This window comes from Idiotropiscis lumnitzeri, chromosome 16, assembly GCF_059441095.1.
Source record: "Idiotropiscis lumnitzeri isolate Australia: NSW breed Sydney's pygmy pipehorse chromosome 16, RoL_Ilum_1.0, whole genome shotgun sequence".
Lineage (NCBI taxonomy): Eukaryota > Metazoa > Chordata > Actinopteri > Syngnathiformes > Syngnathidae > Idiotropiscis > Idiotropiscis lumnitzeri.
The window spans coordinates 5,427,031-5,452,734 of NC_142406.1; the positions used below are offsets into that span (position 1 = coordinate 5,427,031).

Here is a 25,704-nt window from a genome sequence, read left to right on the forward strand (position 1 = left end):
GCAGCAGTAGTGCCATTTTACTCCTCTGTTTCAGAAGATGGACTCGAATTTTCAAAAATTTCTTCTCAAGACCAGCCAAAGTTAGATGATAAAGTCATTGCCACCTTTATCGAGGAGAAGGGATGTACAACAGGCAATAACGTTTCATTTAACCAATGTGGGTGTTTAAGAACAACTGCTTTGAGCATATTATATGTTGTGAGACATGGTAGATCATAAAAAGAAAATTGTAATGTTTAGAATTTTTATACTTTTAATATCAATCTCAATAATCAAGTTTAATTGATTTGCATTCACAAAGATTTTTTTTTGGCAGGTTGTACTCTAGTACAAACATGTAAGCGTAAATGAAGTACACACACAATGACAAAAGTGTTGTCTGTTAATGGAAGGAGGGAAAACATATAGAACAATAATCGTAAATAAAAAGGAAAAAGAAAAATAATTTATAATCAGACTTTGATTTTGTATTGTGGTTCATTGGAATTGTGAAAAAACATGTGAAACAAGCCTGGACAAAAACTATGGTACAAAACTTCATATTTCGGAGCACAATCTTATGAGAAAATCACTACAATCAAATTTTTAGGAATAAAATTTCAGTGAGATGTGTGCACCTCTCATTATGTCCCTGTCTTCATAAACAAACTGCGCCAGTTGTTTTACATTTGAAGGGTGCTTTCAAAGTGCAAAAAGAAATTCCAATATATTACACAACTAAAATACAACTTCACACAAGAGGGATTAATGTTGTACTCATTAATCATTTTGAAACTGATTCGGTTACTTGTTTGATCATTGTTTTCCAAAGTAAAAGTAGGTATTTGGAAATGTCTTATTTTGATTAAACACAAAAGATAATTAGCTTGCTTTTTTGAAGGACTACAAGAATCGGAGAATAATTACTATTCAGAGGATGAAATCAGAGGATTCGGACAACAAAGATTGGCTTTAAACGATTGCTTTATTTTTTTAAATATGTGTTGATTAATTTGATAATCGATTCATAGTCATTTAATCATTTAATTTTGTACCTCCAGTCACGTTCATACATGAGAATACGTAAAACGTAAGTAAAATATTTCACGTCAAAACATGAAATTTATCATATGAGGTGATGAATTTTTTTGGCGGAAAGGTGTGGCAGCAATACGCTTTCGTAAAAAAATACACAAAAAGTATTGCATTGAATTGGCTCATATTTTTCTCCAAAGTTCCAAAGTGATTACGGTAGTATGTTAAGAATCAAATTTCGTGATGTCCCAGATTTTTATGCTACAATTCAATATTTTTTCTGACAACAAAAAGTGTGGTGGACAAATGACATCTACTGGCCAAAGAAGATACTGTATCCACATATCTATGTATTGTGTAGATCAGCGAGTAAAACAGTGATGTCCTTATCTATGTTCCAAAGCAAGCACCCTTCCGTCTCTCCTTGTTGCCGTGACATATTCTAACCGAATTTAGGAAATGTGGCAGGAGATTTGACTTTCTAAAGAGGCCCTGAATTTCACAAAATCAAGTGTTTTATTTCTGGGTTGGAAAATTGACATTCAATGAGTCCCCTGTATTGCCAAAAGAAACATATGAGCTGAAATGTGCCCATAGTTGACTTTAAAAGGTTTAAAATGGCATGGTACAACTCCTTTAAACATGTTTTAATGTAGGTCGATGCACATTTTGTCAATTGATGCATGCGCAACTATTGAAGGCAATGATGAGAGCATTCATTTGAGGTAACAGACACATGAGTGATCTAGTATAGAGTTGTTGGCGGTATGTGATGTAAAACTAATATTTTATTTTTGTTTTCCAAAGGTGCAGATCTTTTAGTGGCTGGGAAGGTCGATGTGCGATTGTTCGAGGCAGTGAACCCATTTACAAGAAGACCAATGTTGCATGCATGTGGCTATGTTCTGGAGGTGGCCAACAACTATGGGTCGTACCTGAGTTGTAAGAGGAATTTGAAAATGTACTTGATTTGTGTCATGCCCCGTGTCGGTCATGTCAATGTTTTTGTTATTCTTCTTCTTCACCTTCCTGCCATGTCTTCATTCTGTTTATTTTGTCAGCTGAGTGGGGCGTTCCCTTCAGCACTCGTTCCCCACCAGCCACGCAGCTGTTCCCCGTTAGCCTCACACACCTGATGCCCATCTGCTCCCCTAATTACTGGACTATATGAACACCTCACTCCAACAACTCATTGTCGGTGCATTGCTCCGTTACGGACTGTCACGACCGCTCTCTGATCTCGTTCATGCTCTTGTTCTCGCTCCCGCTCTCGTCCCCTAGCATTTGTCCCTGGCCTTGTTCCTCACTCTTTCCACCCGGTTTAGCCACGTTAAGTTTGCCTTTGTTATTTTGCACCCTGCCACGTTGTTTGTCATTATTTTGGTTCCTTAATAAATTCCCTTAAGTTACACCTTTTCCTGCTTCCTCACATTTTGGGTCCTCCCCCTCCTCGCCGACCCCCGATCCTGACAATTTGGGTGATGGACATAATTTAGTTTTGATTGAAACCCAACACTTTTACCCACCTACTGAGCGCAAGTGTAGCCAGATAGCAAATGTTCTTTTTAACTTGTTCTACTTAAATCTTATCCCATATACTCTTACAGAGTTTGGCAGCTGGTTTGTCTGGAATGTGTTTGTAATGGTATTTTATAATCTAAAGTTGTATGGTCTGATTCATAGGGGCCATATTTATATTTTTATACTGCTATATCTCATACTCTTGGACTGAAAGTCAGGCTGTTTACATTTCGTGACTCTTGAGTGAGTCATTGTTTGCCTAGTTTATTCTTTGCAAAATTAGGAAGCACTTTAGTTGTGGTAATACGCAATTTTGTTGACCACCGTTGTTATGCAACAGCTTTGAGTCATGTTTTTTTTATTAGTTTTTATAAAACAGCTCTACTGCTTGTATTGCAAGCAGGTTCTTGTGTCGCCGGAGTCGACTATGATGTCTTCTTTTACACTAATTGTATAAAAATTAAGTGTAAAAATGTTCCTATCTGATTTTTTTCCCCACGTTACGACTGTGAAATTCACTCAGTTCACAGACAGACTGTGTATTGACGTTGTTTGCTGAGTTGATTACCAAAATCTCAAGTCTGCAGTCCTTAAGTTCTCACCTTGTTGCTGTCTGATTTGGCATTGTGCTTTGGTGTAAATTTGACCACTCCGCTTCACATAAATAGTCATTGCTGTTTCCACAAAGACATTTATGGATTGAATACCAGTTTTAAAACAAGATACTTTGGCTACCTGACAATGTAGAAGACAATCAATTGTTTTCTTAGAATTTGTTTGAATCACATTTATTTTAGCAAAGTTGTATTTGGCTTTTTTAATAGCAATCAAGGATCTTAACATGTTTGCTCAATGCATGCTAATACGTGGTGGAATTTACAGCAAATTACTTATTTTACAAACCATAAAAAAGCAACAGTTTATCTGGGTAGAACCATCAAGCAAAATACACAATATATGTGCAGTATATATCTAATTCTTTTTAATAATTTTCTGTACATTTCCCCACGCATGTCCAAGAATGAGTGCACAGACACAGCAAGTGTACAGAAAATTATAAGTAAAATTACACATGGGGTAAACATACTTGATAAAATACATAATGAGCAGGCTCAGTGGTGGAGACAGAGTTGTAGAATCCATCTTAAGAAAATAAAACCCCACATTTTGGATCATTTCAGTATCACCTCATCAACCCTGTTTAGGAGTTGTCAATTAGTGTCACATAGTTTAATATATAGTTCTATTTTTACTTTCTGGATCAGGGATGTCTACCTGCCTTTTGGTTTAATGCTCAGGTGAATCTGAAGCGACAGGGGTTTTACTTTCCTGTTGCTTAGTGAGAGAGACAAACCAGGTATTCCACCCTCCATATAAACTTCAGTTGAGAGGTGTGCAAGGGGCACACACGTCATTAGGAGCTATGACGAGGCACATCAATTAATAGTGTGATATGTAATAAATTGTAAAAGGAATTTGAAACCTTTTACATAAGGACAGCATCTACTAAATATCTAAAAACGTTATGCGTGCCTCTCTCAAGTTGAGGTTGTTGTCCATGGCATTATATTCATCCACTGGGACTTGGAGGTTGTTCTCTGACATTATGTATGTACACAGAGTGAACACATCAACATCACAAGCAACATCATTGCGGTGGATGCAGTCACCTTCATGCCTCAAAAATTCTCCTCAATCACTTGGCACAAAAAGTGCTCGGTGCCATACAGCTCAGGCGACCAAGAACATGACATCAGGCCGACTGTGTGGGACACGCTCATTCATGGACGGACGATTCAGATGGTTGTTCCATACCTCCTTGACTGCATCCAACTCATCCTACAGGTGTTACAAAAACAATTGACATAAATCAGTTAAAGAACGAATGAATTTAAAATGTAAACCTTTTTCAAAGTCAAATCTCAGTTCAGTGCACAAACACAGATGTACTCATGTGGAAGCGGTGAAAGTGAAGGAAAATACTAGCAAAATAGAGCTCTATGAGCTGATGTTGATCCATGATCTGACACTCACGTTCTGTAGGTGGAGCTAAATAGAATTCTGATTACATTGTGGAATAGATAGAATATGTGATCAAATTACAATAATTATTCATTAAAATATGAATTACTATAAATATATTTGCATACGTTGAAAACAATAGTTTTAAGAATATTTGAACATAAACCTCATAGCGTGGCAGCTACCAATACTTTTAGCTAGGGAAACACGGGAGAAAACGGCAGTATAACCACAAATTGTGACAAAAATAAATTCAGAAAAGGTACTTACAGTGTTTGAAACGTCAAAGACGTAGTTGTATCCTCTTGTAATGGGGCCGATTGAGCGTCTACTTCTCCAGCGAGCACTGGGTGATTGCTTGCGTCTGGCGATTGCTTAAAAACGCAGCGAATGTTCAAAACATGATGCACGAAAAATGAAAAGAAACGCGCTGGCTAATTGTAGCAGTTCGCTGCTAATACTGCTATATGAATGGAACTTGAGTAATATTACCATCATATAATATGAGGGAACGAAAGTGAAAGTAAATCACACCATGCCGATTCGACAGAACACTGCACTACACTCCAGTACTATCAATATAAAACCAAATTGAATTTACCTCGACAGATATACGACCGTGTATACGACGGAACGCTAGCTCATTTGCTAAACTGTGGGTACAGATTAGTAAACTGTGGGTACAGATTAGCAATAAATTTGAAATATAATTATATTTAACCTGATTTTGCTATTAAAAAAACGACCAACTTGTAACTTTTGACGGAACCTTTATTTTGAAAGCTAAAAGATGCCAAGAGATACTTCCTCTAATCAAGCTTCCGCTCACCGAGATCCGCGTGCGCGTCGAGGTAACCACGTGCTGCGCATACCCTATTGGGCTTAGCCGAAGAGTGGATCTAGGACGCAAAAGGGGCGGGACGACGTACGACTTGTGAGAATTGGGACACCCTACACGCTCCGCAGTACCGTGCAATAGAGGGGCACAACGGTCAAGTATAAATAGTGAGATTGTACCTAATTCTATGGGGCATGACGTAGTTTGTTCGATTGGAGTTGCCGTAGAAATACGTCATAGACAGGCGCAGGCCCCCCAAGCTGATCTGGCAGTCCCGAATCGATCTGGTACTTACAGCCGTATTGATGACAGCCATAGCTAACGTCATTTGGTGTATACATTTACAAACGCATCTCACTACTATCTTACTTTGTCACCGAGTACGGATTTACTTAAGGGACGGAAAGACACCATTTTGGTGATGATGATGTCTTTATCACTATCGTTTTGGGCTAAACTTCAATTTGGACTGATTGGGAGGCCCCTTCTTCAAATGAATACGTCTGTTTGTCCAAGCCAGACTTTCCGGTGTCACAGCACTGAAAGACGAAGGGTTGTTATTACTGGCATAGGTCTAGTATGTCCTCTGGGCACAGGGACGACTGTACCCTGGAACAACCTTATTCAGGGTCAGAGTGGAATTGTGGCTCTTAGCTCGGAGGATTACAAAACTATTCCCTGCAAAGTAGCGGCGTTGGTACCCAGAGGAAATGCAGAAGGTCAATTTAATGAGGCAATGTTTGCATCTCGCGGAGAACTCAATAGCATGTCACCAGCCACTGTGATGGCACTTGGAGCTGCTAAACTTGCCCTGGAGGACTCGGGGTGGTACCCTACAACCGCAGAGGAACAACTTACCACTGGTGTAGCTGTTGGCATGGGTATGGTGTCGTTGGATGAAATAGTGTCTACCTCTGAAGCCTTCCAGAAAAAGGGCTACAAGAAGATTAGCCCTTTCTTTGTGCCTCGTATTCTTGTGAACATGGCTGCTGGACATATAAGTATCAAGCACAATCTAAAAGGCCCTAACCATGCTGTCTCCACAGCATGCACCACCGGTGCGCATGCAATTGGGGATGCTGCAAGGTTTATTGCCCATGGTGATGCTGTTGCTATGGTTACAGGGGGGACAGAATCCTGTGTTGGACCTCTGTCAGTAGCAGGGTTTGCAAGAGCACGTGCTCTTGCCACCAAATGGAATGAATATCCCAAACTAGCTTCAAGACCTTTTCATCCAGAGAGAGATGGCTTTGTGATGGGTGAGGGATCCGCTGTGCTCCTGCTGGAAGAACTGGAGCACGCAGCCAAGCGCGGAGCCAGAATGTATGCAGAGGTGCTTGGGTACGGTCTCTCAGGAGATGCCAGCCACATTACCACACCCGCTGCAGATGGAGATGGGGCATTTAGGTAAGTGGATGGAAGCATTTGTACCATATGTGTTTCAGAAAATAACTGCAATTTACCAATCTTCATTTCATAACATCACAAAAAGAAGCACAGACAAATTATCCTCAGGCCGGCCACAACATCTCTTTTGCATAATCTACGAACTGTAAGAACAAATTCTGTTTTGATTCACAGTGGTGGAAGTTGTTTCAATAGGATCTTAAAATCAAACGCATGTTGTTGCGTGACACCGCTTGACTTGCAACTCTCAACTGCAAATCCCGATTCCATTCAAGTCGGGGTGTTGTGTAAAGTGTTCAATTTAATATGTCACAAAGAAACTATGTTTAATTTTACCTACTGTTTTTTGCAAATATTCTTGGGCCCGGCCATTTATTTTTTAGGCCAATGTGGAAAGATATTTGGCAGGGAAAAAAAGTGATTACATATTAATCGGTTGATTAGTTAAAAAAAAATTAGGAATAGTGTAATTTCTGTTTTGGTTTCCAATCGTGAAAATTACGTGAAATTAAATAATCTTTTTCGCTTTCGCGTATAAAATAGATATTTTATATCAAACCCAAAATGCACAAAAATAAAAATAAATTAAACTCATACACCCATAAAACTGATGGGTTAAAAATAACCCATATTGTTTTATTTAGGTAACCCAACACGTTCCTAAATATGGACCGACCCAACCAGTGGTTATTTTGGATCAGCCGGGCTGGGTCAAGGGCGTAACCAGGTGTATTGGGTTGGGATAGTTTATCCTAAAATGGGTTGAAGGTAATCAAATGTTACCCCAAAATTGGTCTTAAATAAAATTAATTACAATTATTGAATGAATTATTAATCCCACTTTTCTAGACCCCGTGGTCTAAACCTCATCCATAGCAAGCCCCACGCTGTCCATCCATCCATCTTCTGTACTGCTTCTCCTCACTAGGGTCGCGGCGGGTGTGGAGCCTATCCCAGCTATCTTCGGGCAGTAGGCGGGGGACACCTTGAACTGGTTGCCAGCCAATCGCAGGGCACACATAGATGAACAACCATCCGCGCTCACACTCATACCGAGGGGCAATTTAGAGTGTTCAATCGGCCTGCCATGCATGTTTTTGGAATGTGGGTGGAAACCTGAGTACCCGGAGGAAACCCACGCAAGCACGGAGAGAACATGCAAACTCCACACAGGATGGCCGCAGCCGGGATTGAACCCACGCCTGATGCTGTCTCTCACTGTGAGGCCATCGTGCTAACCAGTCGGGCCACCGTGCCGCCCCCACGCTGTCATTTCGGGAAAAATCTTTTGGAGTTACTATTTATACCTGTAAACATTAAATAGAGCTGTCAAGCGATTAAAATATTTAATCAGGATTAATCAAATCTTTTCGTAGTTAATTTGTAATCGCAAATTTTATTCATTGTAAAAAATCCCTCACATTTCTTTGTATATTATGTATATAATTCTATATTTTATTGAATTGTAATACCTTTAATATATGAGAATTGATTTTTTGTTTTTATGCAACTACTTTTTTTTTTAATTGAAAAAACAAAGCATTGGATTCGACTCACACAAACAAAGTCACACAAAACAACATATCAATAGTCTTTCTAAGGGATCAAATTGGAGTCATATAAGAAATATAAAATGCCAACAAAGTGCAAATGAAATGGGTCAAAATAATGGGCTGTCATACCGAGGGTACCGAGTGCGACTGCTTCCGCCTTCTCCGCTTCTTGCAAGTCTTGAATGCGGGTTGTAATTGTGCGTCTCTGGGACAAATTGTAAGTGCAGTCGTTGGACGCGATGCAAAGTATTTTAGCCAGACCTTCGTCCTCCACGATGCGAACACGCAGTGGCCACCCACTTAGCTATGGCTTCGGCGAGTCTCTTTTTAGTTGATCCATCCATCGGTTTCTGTCGCAAATTATCCATGTATGCCTGGGTTTGACAAGAGGGCTGGAGAATTGGCATCAGCGGTGTGCTTGGCCATCAAATGGTGTTTTAAACTGGATGTGCTGCGATGGGAATTCATTTTACGATGGCAATACACACAAATAAATTTGCTTTCATCAATTAATCCCATTAATAACGCGTTTTTCTGACACCACTAAAATCTATTACTAAATGATTACACTCAAGAACATTTCATCCAATATTTTACTCATTTTACATGTGAGGAAGGCTGCAACTAACAATTATTGTATTCATTAATCTGATGTTTTTTATTATTAATGAATTATTTTTTTTTTACATTATGCAATGAAAATTGGCAAAGTTGTTGATTATTGTTTTCCAAATTCTGCTTTTGGTTTGGAATGGATGTTTGCAATCAACTTTTGATTAAAACCAAAAATAATCAAGTCATCTTTCATAGATGACTAAACTGAATTTTGAGAACATTTAATGACCAGCGGATAAATAAAATTGGAGTATTTGTGAAATGTAATATTTTTAAACAAATAATCAACAAAAAATTATTTTTAAACAATGTCTGAACAATTAGTTGTTAAGTCAACCTGGCAAGGTTTGGACAACATGGTTTGTAATACAATACAGTATATCAAATACATAAAAATCAACTAGCATCCATCATAAATGTTTCCATGGAGTAAATTTGATAAATGGAGGAGTAAAAAAAAGAGAAAAGGAAGATCTACATGCTAGCATGCCAAAATTCTACAACAAATCGTTAAGAGCAAATATTTGTATTCCAATTAATGGTCAATGTAAAAACCCTAATTCACTATTGAAGTTGAGATGTTTATGAAAAAAAAACTAAATGCTGTAACCAATCTTTTTCTCCCTCACACAAGATAGCACTTTCCCCTTTTTGCTACGTGGCATTTCAAATAGAAACAAGAAAAAAATAGTTCAGTTGAATTAATTTAAACAGTTTTTTAGTTGTGATTTTGGTGACAAATGCACATTTTGACCAATCTTTGCAGACGTTTAAGAAAGTGTGAAATCTGTTTTACTACCCCCCCCCCACTGGACGTTGCAAAAAAAGATGTGAAAGCTGATGGTGCGACGCCGTGTGCTTTGAGCTTGTATATGTGCTATTTCTCTTTAAATTACTACTGTTAACATAAGTATAACTGAATGCATTTAAAATGTATTTTTTAATTTTACTTATGATTTTAACACAAAAAAATAGCCCTACCAGCCTCAATTGCACCGTGATGCAACGCCTTCAGAACTTGAAAATGGCTATCTTTGAGTGACATACTCGAATGGCGAGGTAGGTCTTTAATCACCTTTAAAAAATAAATAAATAAAAAATATACTCCAGAACACAGAAAAAAAAATTACCGACACGCTGTGTCAAAGGGCGCAGCACCAGTTGAGGGTGCTATTTCTGTATATGATACTTAGACTGGGCGCACCACACTACGACACGCTCGCACATGCCAGCACTGATGCGCATAATGGATTGCTGCCATCTACTGACAACGTCAGGGGAGGGATGTCACTGGTCACCGCACTCTTTAGAGTCATGGTTTCAAATCAAAAACATAAATATCTCTGAATAGCATACAAGCAAACAATGAAACAAAGAAATAAAATGAACACAAAACATGCATCTCTCATGCCATTCATATCACCAAAAGAAATAAAAATAACACAACAACAGTACTGAGGCATTCTGGGAGCTTATGAGCCTCAGCCAATCAGATGGCTGGTTAGAGAGATGTGAGTGGTGTGCTTTGGGCAGGGTTTTTTTTTTTTTTTTGCAGTCTGTTGTCTAAACCTGCAATGTTTCTTGCTTGCAATAACATGAATGATAAGAAAAACTATGACATTGTGGACAGCTGCCCTTTTGTCCAGCTTTCTCCTGCACCATCACCAAAAAACGTATTCACATAATGTATTTGTCATAGTCAATTCGAAGCATAGATGTCACAGACTTTGGCCAGCAGGGTGTGCTAACGTGCACTCTGCAATGCCCCAAAGGGATCAGGCTCAATTGTTGAGAGAGTTGCTCAGTCGATACTGTAGGCGGGTCGCATGACAAGGCGCTTCGTTTGTTTTGGGGGGAATTTGGGACTTTAAAGTGCGCCTTATGGTAGCGAAAATACGGTACTCAGAAAAAAATTACTTCGAAAAACAGAGAAATAAAATTACTCTGAAAAACAGGGGGTAAAAATTACTCAGAAAAAGTGAAAAGAATTACTCAGAAAAACATAAGAAATTTTTTTTTAGAAAAACTAAGGCCGCCCCCAAAAAATTACTCTGAAAAACAAGATGTATTTATTTTTTCTCACGTGAATGCAATACGCTTTTGTGCAATTCTTGAATTTTCATATTGGTTAAAACAAAACTGGAATCATTCTAACTTCACAGATGCATGTCAGCTGCCATCAAAGATGCTCGCATCTCACCAGAAGATGTCTCTTATGTGAATGCCCACGCCACCTCCACGCTTTTGGGTGATGCAGCGGAAAATTCTGCCATCAAGAGGCTCTTTCACCAAAGTGCAGGAATCCTGGCTGTGTCCTCCACTAAAGGAGCCACTGGACATCTGCTTGGGGCTGCAGGAGCTCTGGAGACAGCAATCACTGCTCTGGCTTGCTACCACGGTATCTTGCCTCCGACTCTCAATCTAGACCAGACTGAGTCAGAATTTAACCTGAATTATGTTCCCTGCATCGCGCAGCCATGGCAGACTGTGGGCAGAAGGGTGGCCCTTTCCAACTCATTTGGCTTTGGAGGAACAAATGCCACGCTGTGTATTGCTAACATCTAAAAATGTAAACCTGTTTAAGTGTCTAATTTACTGCAACCAGAGTTTTTAAGCATAAAAGTCTCCTAAGATTAAAAAGACACTGCACTATTCATACATGTTATTCTTATTTTGTTTTGATTTGACTTAGTTAGACTTAAAATATAACTTGGAGATCTAAATTGTTACCCCTTAAATTGCAACTTTTTCAACTAAATTAAATATGAATGCACCATAATTGAGGCCATTCTTTTCATAGTTGAAATGGAACAAATGAAGCAGTCAGTGCAACTTTTACTATTTGTAGTTTTATTATCATTTCTAACATGTTTCTCTGAACGTTTTCTACTGCATCAAGCCATCTTACTCAATCACTGATCGTTCACATCCCTCGTAGCAACTTCTCATTATTCGCCATTTTTCTGCGGATGTGAGACATTCTTTTGGGGGCGCGATGTCAGGATTGTGTTGTAAGATGATGACAGAGACCACCTTTTTAGTTTGATGTAGATGGCTTTTTCATTCTTTTTCATACTTTTGCAGTGTTCTTTTTAAAGGAACACTTAATTCACTAAACATTGGTACTTATATAATAGGTACACATGTAAAAAATAAATGAGTCTTAAAATTCACCTTGTAGTTATTCAAGTGCTTTTTTGGGATGAAATTTGTGAAAAATTGGAACACCCTCTTTTGGAGGTCGACTTGTAATTTTCATCTCAGCTGTCTACTTCAAATCAGGGAGGCAAGTATTGTAATATTGCCCTGTTTGTCACATGTTGTCTGAAACGGCGACTGATCGCCGCCAAAATTCAAATGCACATTACTCGTCACTGGTCACTTCTACTGGCGAAAATATAAAAACGTTCTGCGTAATATTTAGGCTCAAACATGAGCTCATATAAGCGACAATGGTGAGCAGCACCACAAAAAAAAAAACATTTGCACAGGTACCCCGATGGCAATTGATTATATGTTTCGGACCTTTAGCTACACTCCAGTTTTATTAAGTCTCAGGAGGCAAAAGGCAACCGTTTGCCAGAAGGCAAAAATGTAAATAAAGTAACTTACGGTAACGCTTATGGATGAAATTGCAATATATAACGGCCTATGAACAATTAACCTTATGCAAAGCCTCTCGGAAAGCATTGTGTTTGCCTTTCTTGTTAACTTACAGACAAGGCGTCAGAAACTGCACGTAAGATGCTCATTTCCTCATTTTTGTTTACTCAGACATGGAAAGGCTAATCGTAAATTCCGAGTGGTCCCTCCTGTTACTCCCACCGAACAAGATGGTGGAGAGGGGGTGTGATCATATTCCTCTTTTTTTTTTTCTGTGCGTGTTCGGTTTTAAGGGCATTTTTGTGATCCCTTTAATCTCCTCCCCAATGAAGTCAAAATAATTCCACTTGCGCAGACCTCCCTAAATACAATTGAGTGAATGTTAACAAAAACAAACAATACAGCAAAAATAGTCTGAAATGTTACTTACAAAAAACGTGTGCATGCTGCGTCTCATCAGTGGTGAACGCAAAATCCGTAAGTTAAGGAGATTTGGTAAGAGTGGCACTGTGTAGACAGCTGCCTGTCCAGTAGTACCTCTCCAGTTTTTATCTCTTTTTAACCTTTGTTTTTCCTTTAACGATACTTTCTTTCACTCTTCCCACAGAGAAATTGTGTGTTTTATTTATCCTATGGATATTTTCAACTTTAATATGCATCCAAGACCCAGTCGCCTCACTAATTCACAGGAGGCAATGCTGGCTCTCATCCCGACTCGACGGAGTGAGGAGGCGACCTAGGTGCTGTGCAAGGCTGGGGCTAAGCTAAAGTCCGAGGTGCTATAAAACATTAATTCCCACCGTCATCATGGGAAATCTGAACTCCCTGCCGAATAAGATCGACCTGGGCCCTGGGATGAGGCACGGGAGCAGATGGTGGCCTTAGGCCCGGGAGACAATTTCGAACATCATTTGAATTATGAGAAATATGTAAAGGGGGACCATATAAAAATATGAGGGCTGCTTTTTAGAACGGCCATTTTTCGACTGCATTCATTTGGGTGCGGGTCCTCACGAGGATAAGAAAAGTAGCCCAGATATGTGACTTGTACTATTTCCTGAACTCCAGAGAATTGAAGAAAGTGCCCCGTCAACCTCTACACCAGTGGTTCTCAATTGTTGTCTGAGGCCCCGCGTTGTCTGAGGCCCCGCAGCCTTCTTGATTTTCTTCTGCTTGAAAAGTTGTCTCATGTTCTGCATAGAGTCTCTTTGCTATGTTAATTTCATTTGTCAGTTGGTTTCAGGCCCGTTTGTACAGCGTAAAAGGTGGCCTCTTTTACTTTTCTGAATTGACTGAATTTGGCTGTGAGCCATGGCTTGTTATTGCTGAATGAGCGGAAAGTCTTTGTTGGGACACACGTCCTTGCAGAAACTGATATCTTATGTTCCAGTGTTGGTGTATTCATCCAGTTTGCCAGTTGAAGTTTTAAAGACACCCCAGTAAGTGTAGTCTAAACATTCCTGTAATTTTTAAAGCAGGTTTTGCACATTTCAGTCTTATTTCCAGTTAGCCATTAAATTAATTAACTCTATCACCTTTGTAGGAGTTGAGTCACAGAGGAAATGAGAAGTATTTAGTCAATGAACCTTAGAAGCCAAACTTACTCCAATGCGTGTTCGTTTTTTTGTACTCAAGAAGAAAAGGGTCAAATAAAGACTCAACAACTGATTAGCGTTCCGATATTTAGTTTCTTCGATTTCTGGAGTTCAGGAAATAGTACAAAGACAGATATCTGGGCGGCTTTTTCTTAATCTCATGATAAACTGCAAGCACAGTCGAAAAGAGTCGCGCAGTATCTTAGCCCAGCCTCACTTTATATAGGATTTCTTGAGCTGGGTTTTGTATGTCAAGGGTCAGATAAGATGTCCTTTATTAGTCCCACAATGGGGAAATTTGATTCATGTAGGTGAATCGGTCATCCTCGCTCCCTCCCACGACACTGTTCCACGTCCAAGGGAAGGTCCTCTCCAGGTTCGTTATCGTCTGGATGGTGATTCCCGTCTTGTCCCCAAGACTGGCATGCCAAGGCTGGCCTTCTCCGGCGGGCAGTCTCTCCGTCTCTCCGGCTGGCATTCCCCTGTAATCCTGCCGGTGTTCATGTATATGGAGGTGTGTGTGTGTGTGTGTCCTCTATTAAAATCACCCAGGATGATGAAAGGGGATTCTGGGTGCTTCAGCTTTGTTAATTGGTCAGACATCGTTTGTAGCGCTGTGTTAGCATTAGCATTCGGTGGGATGTGCACACCTGCGAGTACGAAGGAGGAGAACTCACGTGGTGAGAAGAGTCGGGCACTTGGCCCTTTTTTACCAGTCAGTCCCCCGTCCTCCGGCCGCGACCTGGGTACACTCCTGGTCTTGACTCTCCCGCCTTATCCCTAAAAATTGTCGCCCCTGACCCCATTCCGCTTCCTAGAAAAAAAAAAGCGTCCGTGCATGACGCCGCTGTGGGACAGATGCTCATGCCAGAGGTTTATTGAAAAGATCATTGGCTGGCTTATTTTATTTAACTCTGCTTACCTTATTATGGGCTTATTATGGCGGTAAGAGTTTCGTTAAACCAAAGTGGGTTAACGGTTTGATGACCACATGGGTGCACTTGTCCCACGCATAGGCTAGGTGTCTTCCACAGTGGGTAGAGCTAAACTCTGTTAAAGGGTCAGTACACAAAACAACATAATATACGATTTCATTGTACTCTGAGTGTAAATATTTGAATTCTTTACACATGCATACAATTAAAAACAAAGCTTTTTCTCATGTCCAACTGTTGCCGTGGCGACGTGCCGTTAAGAAAAACATTAGTGAAAACATGCGCACAAATCACACTTCATTATTTTCTTAATTTATTGTATGGTTAAAAAAAATGCGGCTTATTTGCACTCTATATTTTTTTTTAACAAAACAGCCTGTTGAACGTTTCACAAGATGTACCAAAGGTTGGATTCGAAAAACAAAAATCAATCCCAGTAGTTTGAAAACTGGCAGGCCCATGTGCAAAATAAAATCTGGGCAAAAATGTCTAGCCGTATGCTAAAATGAACATTAAGTGAATGTGATTTTTGCAAGTCCAATTCTGTTCCATTTTTGCTCATTTGTACCGTTGTACTAGAAAGTCCCTCCGATTGACTTCACACATGGGCTGTACCATCTCAAGGCCTGGGACAGAAACAGGGGAAAACATTTACAACTTTCTAAATAATATATGACGCGTGGGGGTAAACAAATTGTGCATTTCATATTTCCTTTGCCTTAAAAGAGAGAAACCCACACACACACTTCACAAGTATATATTGATAGTTGGCTCTTTAACATCTATATAATGTTGGAATTAGTCGCTAAATAGATGCAAATTACTTGGTAATAAACCCTTAATTGACTAAATGTAATCAATACGTTCTCAATGCGTATTCGTTTTTTACATTCAAGAAAGAAGATGTCAAATAAAGATCCAAGTTTTGTTCCTATAGTTTCTTAAATTCTCTGGAGTTCAGGAAATAGTACAAGTCAGATATCTGGGCGGCTTTTTCTGAAACTCACGAGGAACTGTACTCAAATGAGTACAGTTGGAAAAATTGTGCTGTCTAAAAATGCCGTCCATACATATACAGCCTTTTCACTAGACATGTTTTTCTGCCAAAGGTCATGTAGGTTGAAATCAGTCTTCCTCACTCCCTCCCCTCGCATGGGGCCAAAGTCCGAAGGCAGTTCATCACGAGGTTGGTTTTCATCTGGAAGTTGATCAACATTTGGTTCCATGGCTTATCCCAAGCCTCGACCTTCTTCTGCAATGTGGTCTGTGTGCAAGTTTGTGTGTGCTCTATGATCTGATCCCAAATTGTCGTGTGTTGTATCATGTGTTTTTCAACGGCGGTGCCCTAGTGATCCCTCCGGTGCAATTCATGAAATCTATGGAATTCAAGACATTTAATCTCCACAATATATGAATATAATGTGTAGAAGATTTAAAACCAGTCAACACAATCACTTGTCTTTACTGTGCACTGTACTTCTAGTTTCATTTGATCAATGCTTTTTGTTTAATAAATGCTTAAACGCCTGTTGCAAATAAGAAACCTGCTAATATTAATGATTGACATTCTGTCACATAATTGCTAAAGCTAATACTATTAACATAATACAATCCTTCAATAAGATTATTTTATTGTAGTGCGCCATGTCGTGTCAGTCTCATTTTTTTTTAATTTTATTTTACTGGACCGTGCCTGGTCAATGAATCCAACTGAAAATTTGCCAGAAAAAGACAATCACAATATTCGGCATCAAGCATGTGATCATGCCGAATATTGTGAGTCTTCGGCAAAGGGTGTGGCCATTACGTTGCCGCAAAGTCTGGTGATTGCTGTTACCTGACCGAGATGATGCCATCTTCTCAAAATTTCACACATTTGATGATGTCCTATGATCTTATTTTTCATCGTTGTGGTATTGCTACAGACTGCTTTAAGATAATACATGTTTTATTCTTTCATGTTTTTCACCTTGCGGGTTAATCATATCTACCTCATAATTGCTTGAGTGTTTTGGCCTCCATGATGTTAAAATACGATGTTGGCAAGTTTTTGTGACACTCTGTTGCTTTTGCAAAACACTGTTCGCCAAGCTACATTCAAACAATAATTTTGAAGTTCTAAAATGCATAAGAACTCATGAAACTTTGAACTCACCATTGGCTCCAGAAATGCATCAATTATTTATTACTAGTTCATTGAGTGATTTTTAAAAAAACGTTAACAAAGCATCAATGGAATTGAATTGGAAATGTTAAACCAAGATCAATGGAATTTTGGTGATGGCCTACGAAAACAACAATAACTGGTTATTAGGATGGGCAGTTATTCGGGTGAAGATTGTTTTGTAATACACTAATACAAAGTTTTTTTTAATCAGATTATTCGATGGAATAATTGATTGAATAATCTAATCCAAAAATATTCGATAGCGACAGCCAATTTTGTTGGATTTTGTCCATCCATCTGAGCTGCTTTTTCCTCGCAAGGATTGTGGGCGTGCTGGAGCCTATCCCAGCTGTCTTCAAGTAGTAGGCAGGGTACACCCTGAACTGGTTGCCAGCCAATTGCAGGGCACACATAGACGAACAACCACTCGCACTCACATGATCACACCTACAGGGCCAATTTAGTGTGCAAACAACCTACCATGCGTGTTTTTGGAATGTGGGAGGAAACCAGAGTACCCGCAGAAAACCCATGCAGGCATGCGGAGAACTTGCAAGCTCCTCACAGGAACGCAGGAGCTGGAATTGAACCCACGACCTATGCACTGTGAGGCCATCGTGCAAACCAGTCGTTCACCGTGCAGCACATTTGTTTTTGTTTTTTATTTAATTAGAAAAAAGAAATTAAGACATATTATTATAGAAGTGTATAGGTTGGGGGTGCTGCGCTACGGGTTTCTGTCATCTTTTTTGCCTTTTCACCATTTCTGAACCCATGTATTTCTTCTTTTGTCTGAAAATGCTCAAATTGTAGTGGTTTCAGAATCATCTGCAAACACTCTGTGCTGAGTTTAAAACTTAATCCCCCCCCCCCCCCAAGAAAAAGGCTCAAACATTTTGCAATTAAAAAAAAAGTTAACATTTTTTGTTTAAAAAAATACATGGAACTGTGATACAAGAGTATTATAATCAAATGTATCTATCTATCGATCTATCTGTCTGTCTGTCTGGGCTGTCCAAAAAAAAAAAAAAAATCGATTCACTCGTGTCATCAGCAGGCATGCAATGCAATCCCATTGCTATGTTAACGACACACATTTTTACCTCAAAGTCACCCCCACCTCCACTCCCTCCGTCTCTATCACCCAATTGCACGCTCTGCGCTGGCTTCCCTCCCTCCGTATCCAATACCAAATCCTCCTTCACACTCCTCATTGTCTGCATGGTGTTGCCCCAACCTACCACACTGAATTTATCCACTCCCACACCGATCAGGCCATTGCCCAACAGAGCTTTCGAGGATGCTGCTCCCCGTCGGTGGACTGACCTTCCTGACTACCTCTTATAAGCAATTTTATCTATTGACTATTTTATTGATTAACCCCCCCCCCCTTTCTTTTATCTGTTGTTTGATTGTATTACTTTTCACTGTTGCCTCCACAGTGCACTTTGAGATTTGTTGCCCAAATGTAAAGTGATTTATAGATTAAATCTATTATTTTGATACAGTATAATTCGGTTTTAGAAGTTATAATGCAATTAGTTCATTTTGTTATTCTTGTAATTTTACATAAATGAACCACTGCAAATGTGGCATTTCTTTCAATGATATAAACTTTATCACTACATTAAAAGACAATTTGATACATACCTAGAAAAGGACATTTTTGATTCAGTTAGATTCGATGCACTTGCAGCTTTTAAATTAAAGTAAAGTTTCTGAATAAAATTTGTATGTTTTTTTTTTCCTTCCACCCCTACTGTCAATTATGTTGAACGGGTTACCACGATTCATAGTTTTCACACAGTTAATGGGCACTGTCCATTTTGGATGTTTGTACTGTTAATGTCTGACTGTTTAGAAGCGGGAACCACTGAGACCTTTGAAGTCAGGCAGAGATCAGGAAAGTCATCCGTGGTGTCGGGTTGAGCTCCCCTCTCAGTGTAGTCCTGGAGTTCATATGCTACAAGTTCATCTCTGATGCGGATAGATTTCTTCTCCAGAATTCCAGACTACTCGCAACCAGCCTGACAGATCATACGCCCAACAGAGAAGCCATCTCCTGGGTGAGCGGTCTTGCTGCATCCACTGGTTAAAAAAAGAGAAAAAAGTTCTTAAGTTGCACAGTGCCCCGTCAACCTCTACACCAGTGGTTCTCAATTATTTCCCGTCACGCCCCCCCCCCCCATCAAGAAGAAAACAATTCGCGCCCCCCCACCACCAATTCTTTTTACATTTTGTACTATTGTACATGTTCTTTGTATATTAATGTTAGATTGTCAATAAAATATCCCTTGGCAAAGCTAAATTGATAAAAAAATATAATTTTGAGAACGACTATTGTGAGGATCTGGAATCTCAGTACTGTTGTACAAATATCGCTGAGATGATGAATATTTACTGTATGTTTTTTTTTTTTTTAACTTTATTAACATGAACAAACCAAACAGTTATTAATACGTACTTAATATAGAAAAGACAAAAAGAGCCAGGGGCATTTTAAACAAAAATTATATACAAATAACATAAAGCAACAGTTTTAATATGTTTACTGTATGTTTTTTTTTATGTTTACAATACGTTTGACGTCAAACCTCTTCGTTGTGATGACGTCAGCCACTTCTGTTTTCCAGCCTGAGAGCGTCTGCTAAATTGCTCACGTAGCCGTCGTCTTATTTTATGTTTAGATACGTAATGGTTGCATTACAACATTTCTGTTCATAGCTGCTGGCTCTCCACCCAAACCCGGTTCGAGTCAGACTTCTGTTAAAAGTCGAGCATACATCGAAGCAATTCATTTTAGCGATTAGCGCGCCTTGCTCGCCTCCTCGTTTAGCACGCTACTTGTTTTCTGAGTTGTTTATTTGCCATCACGTAGCTCGTTGCTTCTGCTGTGCGCTCACTTACATAGAGTTCAAATAAAATCCGTTCTGCTGCGCCGCAAGATAAGTAGCGGCGAAATAAATCACTTCCGGGTCAACGAGCGACAGGGCAACGCTTTTTTTTAATTAGTACTGCGTGACATGGCGACACTTTTTTTTAAACCAGTACTGTGTGAACTAGGGGCACAAACAGCTTTGACGAGCTCAAACTCGCGTTGTCTGAGATCGCCGGTCCCAGAACTATGCAAGAAAACATGTTCCCCAGGGTCCCACATGCCCCCCTCAGCATCGCACCGCCCCCCCCCCCCAGGGGGGCACGCCCCACTATTTGAGAATCACTGCTCATAAGTCTTCCACAATGAACAAAGGGCTCCCTTAGCAAACACGGCAGGCACAAAGGGCCCTATTTTCTTCCCAAGCAGTCTAACAGTGTGCATAGAACTTTTCTTTCAATTGGTATTTTGCAAAACTTTGCACCAGTAGAATTAGACACATTTTAGTGAATTTCATGTTTTTTTTTAAATATAAACGATACTATTGGTCAGTCCACAGTTGTGGGTGTTACATTTGGACAAATTATGGACCGATCCAAAGAATTGAAAAGTCTCTTTCTTTCACGATGCAATGGTAATAGTTGAACAAACTTGCCATTTTTGGGGTCTAATGAAAAGTGACTATTTTGGAGGTACAATGTTTTGGTTGATGCCCGATACATATTTTTCAGTGTTGGGGGTTACGCGTGTTAAAATATTACATTTGTGCAGTAACCAAGTAATAGAACGGGTTACTGTCATTTTTTTGGAATATTACAGTAACTAAGTCTGGTAACGCCAAATTTTGGAACCTTAACATGGATATATTTTAATTCTGTAATTATTTTTTTAAGGATTTTTTTTTTTTTTTTTAATCTTGCGTACCCCCTGGAGTTCCTTCAAGTACCCCCGGGGTAATAGTATCCCCATTTGAGAACCACTGATCTACGCCACTGGTGCTGGAGCCTATCCCAGCTGACTTCCGTCAAGAGGCAGAGTAGACCTTCTGGATTGGTGGCAAAACGAGTCACAAGGCCCCTGGTATATTGTGTTGTGAAATATAAATAATTAATAAATAAGAAAGTGGTGTGTATCTGAAACTCTAATATTAGCACAGCTTCTAAAACCATTAATATCTATCACAAAACCACTCACTCTTTGCACAACCAAAGCAAAAACACTGCTTTGTACTAAATTTGTAATTTTGCAACACACACTTTTCAAAAGTGTTATATACAGGCAAGACGTCGGTGTCGAGTGCAATGGAGGGAGCAGGAAGAGAGGGACAATTAGAGGAGGCTGAGAAAAAAGACGTGGAGGTGAAGAAGCAAGATGGAGAGGGGGGACAAGAAAATGAAGAAGGGAGGAGAGTAAGAAATAGAATTCCTTATGTCTGAGCTACAATAGTGGACCATTAAATGACCCAGAAGGACGACAACTGAGGTTTCGCTCTCTCTGTTCGACCTGATGCCCTCTGGCAGGCGCTACAGGTGCATCAAATCAAGGACTAATAGACTAAGAGCCATCTCCATTCTAAACTCTCACACACACACACACGACCACCCTTACCTTGCAGAACAGCGACGTGATGTGTTTTTACATATCCTATTTCGTATTATTTTCCATCTCACTATTCATTCTCTTATTTATCTAATTTATATATTTAATTAAATTATTGTTGTATTGCACTGGAGAGGGGAGCTTTCTAATCTCGTTGCACACTTGAGTACGATGACAATAAAGGGATTTCTGATTCTGATTCTGATTCTCTCTGTCTCTCTCTCTCGCTCTCGCTCTCTCTGACTCTCTCCCTGACGATCCGACAGTGGTCGGTCTGATCTCGACTTTAGGAACAACAAGACTGTGCCACTCCCCCCTCTACATCAAAGGCGTGTGTGTGGAGAGGTCCACACATTCATGTTCCTGGGAGTACAGATCTCCGATGACCTCTCCTGGACTCACAACACCACAGCAGTGGTAAAGAAGGTCCACCAGCGTCTGGACTTCCTGAGGGTCCTCAGGAAATTCAACCTGGACAGGAAGCTGCTGCTGGCCTTCTTCTATCCATCGAGAGCCTGCTCACCTACTGTGTCTCCACCTGGTACAGCCGCTGCACTGAGGCAGACAGAGTGAGGCTCCAGAGGACAGTCAAAACGGCGCAGATGATTATAGGCTGCCCTCTCCCCTCCCTGTCGGACATCTACACCACCCGGTGCCTCAGCAGAGCTCTCAATATCGTCAAAGACAATACTCACCCGAACTCACACCTGTTCGAACTGTTGCCCTCTGGGAGGCGCTACAGGTGGATCAAATCAAAGACTAATGGACTGAAAAACAGTTTCTTCCGAGAGCCATCTCCATTCTGAACTCTCACACACACACAACCACCCTTACCTTGCAGAACAGCGACATTATGTGTTTTTATTTATCCAATTTCGTATTATTTTCCATCTCATTATTCTTTTATTTATCTAGTTTATATATTTAATGAAATTATTGTTGTATTGGGGCGGCATGGTGCCCCGACTGGTTAGCACGATGGCCTCACAATGAGAGACAGCATCGGGTATGGGTTCAAACCCGGCTCCGGCCATCCTGTGTGGAGTTTGCATGTTTTCCCTGTGTCTGCATGGGTTTCCTCCGGCTACTCCGGTTTCCTCCCACATTCCAAAAACATTCATGGCAGGTCGATTGAACACTCTAAAATTGCCCCTAGGTATGAGTGTGAGCGTGAATGGTTGTTTGTCTATGTGTGTCCTGCAAGTGGCTGGCAACCAGTTCAGGGTGTCCCCCGCCTACTGCCCGAAGATAGCTGGGATAGGCTCCACACCCTCCGCGGCTCTAGTGAGGGGAAGCAGTACAGAAGATGGATGGATGGACAGCGTGGGGCTTGCTATGGATGAGGTTTAGACCACGGGGTCTAATTTCTTATTCCCTCTCTCTCTGTCTGACTCTCTCTCTCTCTGAGTCTCTCTCTCTGTTCTCTCTCTCTCTCTCTCTCTGTCACTTGGAATCTCTCTCTATGACTTTCTTTCTCCCTCTCTCTCTCTGCCTCTCTCTCTCTGATTCTCTCTGATCTCCCTATGACTCTCTCTCTCTCTCTGTCTCTCTCTCTCTTTCTCTCTCTGACTCTCTGTCTCTCTCTCTCTCTCTGGCTCCCTCTCTCTATCTATCTCTCTCTGTCTCAGTCTCTCTGTCTCTCTCTCTCACTCTCTGACTCTCTCTCTCTCTTACTCTCCCTCTGACTCTCTCTGTCATTCTCTCTCTTTCCCTCTCTGGCTCTCTCTCTCTGCCTCTCTCTCTCTCTCACTGGCTCTCTCTCTCTGTCTCGCTCTCTGACTCTCTCTCTCTCTGACTCTCTCTCTCTCTCTGTTACTCTCTCTCCATCTTACTCTCTCTCTGACTCTCTCGAACTCTCTCTCTCTCTCTCTCTCTAACTCTCTATCTCTCTCTCTGGCTCTCTCTCTCTCTCTCGCTCTCTAACTCTCTCTCTCTGAATCTCTCTCTTTCTCTCTGACTCTCTCTCTCTGGCTCTCTCTATCTGTCTCTCTCTCTCTCTCTCTCTCTCTCTCTGACTTTCTCTCTCTGAACTCTCTTTCTCTCTCTGTGACTCTCTCTCTCTGTCTCTCGCTCTCTGACTCTCTCTCTCTTTACTCTCTCACATCTCTCTCTTACTCTCCCTCTGACTCTCTCTGAAACACACTCTGCTCTCTCTCTCTTCTGTCTCTCTATCTCTGTCTCTCTCTCTCTGCTCTCTCGCTTTCTCTCTCTCTCTCTCTGGCTCTCTCTCTCTGGCTCTCTCTCTCTCTCTTACTCTCTCCCTGACTCTCTCTCTCTTACTCTCTCTCTGACTCTCGCCCTCTTGCTCACTCTGTCTCTCTCTCTCGCTCTCTCTCTCGCTCTCTCTAACTCTCTCACTCTCTGATAAGTAAATATCTTGACTAAAAAAAAAAACTTGATATTTCGAGCCCTGAGTGTTCACAGAACAAAAGTATGACCTCAAACTGACAGCCTGCCTTGTGCTCAGAGAACGCTAAAGCCTGATGCATTTTTCATTCTTCATCAGTGTGGAGTTGGCATTCTGTATGCTAACTAATATGATGATGATGATGGCTTGTGTTAATTGTTTGATGCAAAAATTCAGTTTTTACGAAGGTTTGAAGAGCTAAGACATGTTCGCGTTTGCATGATGTTTTGCCATTTCAGCGAAAGATTTTCTTATTTGTGTGGAGAGTTTTACAAGAACAGACAATAACTACAACAAAATGTGCTTCAACCATCAGATGAACAACTAATGACCCGATGAACTGTTCGGCATATATTGGCATTAGCATATTTTCTATTTTAGGTCACATAGTATGAGCTTAAAGGTAATGTCAAATATTGATCACATGTTTTTTAAGACTCACTTGTTCTCCAGTCGGGTGAGGCACAACATCGCTTTGACCCCTGGGTTGTTGGACCAGAGCAGTTCAGCAGGTTCCATGTCGCAAACCAAACCACAAGCCTCCCGCTATTTGCAAGGGTAGGGTTGATCTGGGTCAGTCCACCGGGGGACAGATTTGATCTGTCACACCTCAGGCTGATTAAAGTGAGGTGAGGATAGGACTTGGATTGCTTCATGAATTAGTGGAAAAAGATTTAAGTTCCAAAGAGAGCCATTGATGTGACTCACTCTCACCAGGCCCTCAATGCTTTTGAATGGGTCCTATTTGGCACGATCAGCGCTGATGCTCTTCTTCTTTTTTTTTTTTAGTGAAACCTCGATTACTCATGACCTGAGCCAGGATGGCTGTGTTAATGTTCATTCCAGAACACAACTGTTCCAGGTCTTGGCGCAGCAAGGACTGGAGCGAGATGAACTTGTTCTATTGGAGACGCATATTTCCAGTCTGATCACCTCCAGTTTGGTGCCACCAATTCCGTTAACCAATGCCAGATCTTCCACTTTTTTATATCCACCAATGCAGTTCCGGTATTGGACTATATTCTGTGCAACAATGCGGTTAACCCCTGGAAGTGTCATGAGTTCCTCCTCAGTAGATGTATTGATGTTCAGACGCTCCTGGTTGACCAGAATGGTTCCAAAGTTACACACAGTGCTGAATTTATCCTTCCCGTTGCTGAAATCGGTGGGGTCTTTGGGGATGGAGCGATGGCAACCCAAACTCCCACCCATCACACAAGCAGGTCAGCGGGAGAGGAGACAAGGCAGAGAGCCATGGGACAGAATAAAAAAACAAACAAACACAGCAAACACAATAACCATGCAATCATATCTTCTATTTTCTGTAATACTATCTGATTTTAATTACAAATACTGCACCAACAGAGCAGACAGACGCTAATCCCTAACTTGGCTATATGAGTTGCACTCTCTAGCACCCTTTGCAAAGACTCATCCTTTTCTAAAGATATACTGCCCTCACTAAACTTTGCCCCCTTGACAAAGTTTGGTTACACATGCCAGATGTTTGCCTCTACAAATACTGATATGACAACAGCAGTGGGACCTTTGCA

General features: G+C 40.6%; 2 protein-coding genes across 2 annotated transcripts; one reads left to right on the forward strand and one right to left on the reverse strand.

Annotated features, from left to right (window-relative positions):
- The first annotated feature begins 5,386 nt into the window (after window positions 1-5,386).
- On the forward strand, window positions 5,387-12,135 carry LOC148321057 (3-oxoacyl-[acyl-carrier-protein] synthase, mitochondrial-like). The gene is made up of 2 exons (XM_088319204.1): window positions 5,387-6,802; window positions 11,133-12,135. Exons 1-2 carry the CDS (start codon window positions 5,817-5,819, stop codon window positions 11,533-11,535), a joined length of 1,389 nt encoding a protein of 462 aa, XP_088175330.1. The 5' UTR covers window positions 5,387-5,816; the 3' UTR covers window positions 11,536-12,135.
- A 12,454-nt stretch (window positions 12,136-24,589) lies between these two features.
- Window positions 24,590-25,533, reverse strand: eepd1 (endonuclease/exonuclease/phosphatase family domain containing 1). Its single transcript, XM_088319463.1, is given in 5 exon segments — window positions 24,590-24,648; window positions 24,651-24,825; window positions 24,827-24,934; window positions 24,936-25,027; window positions 25,030-25,533. Coding segments are annotated over 5 exon segments (768 nt in total). The 5' UTR covers window positions 25,364-25,533.
- Between the last annotated feature and the right edge of the window lie 171 nt (window positions 25,534-25,704).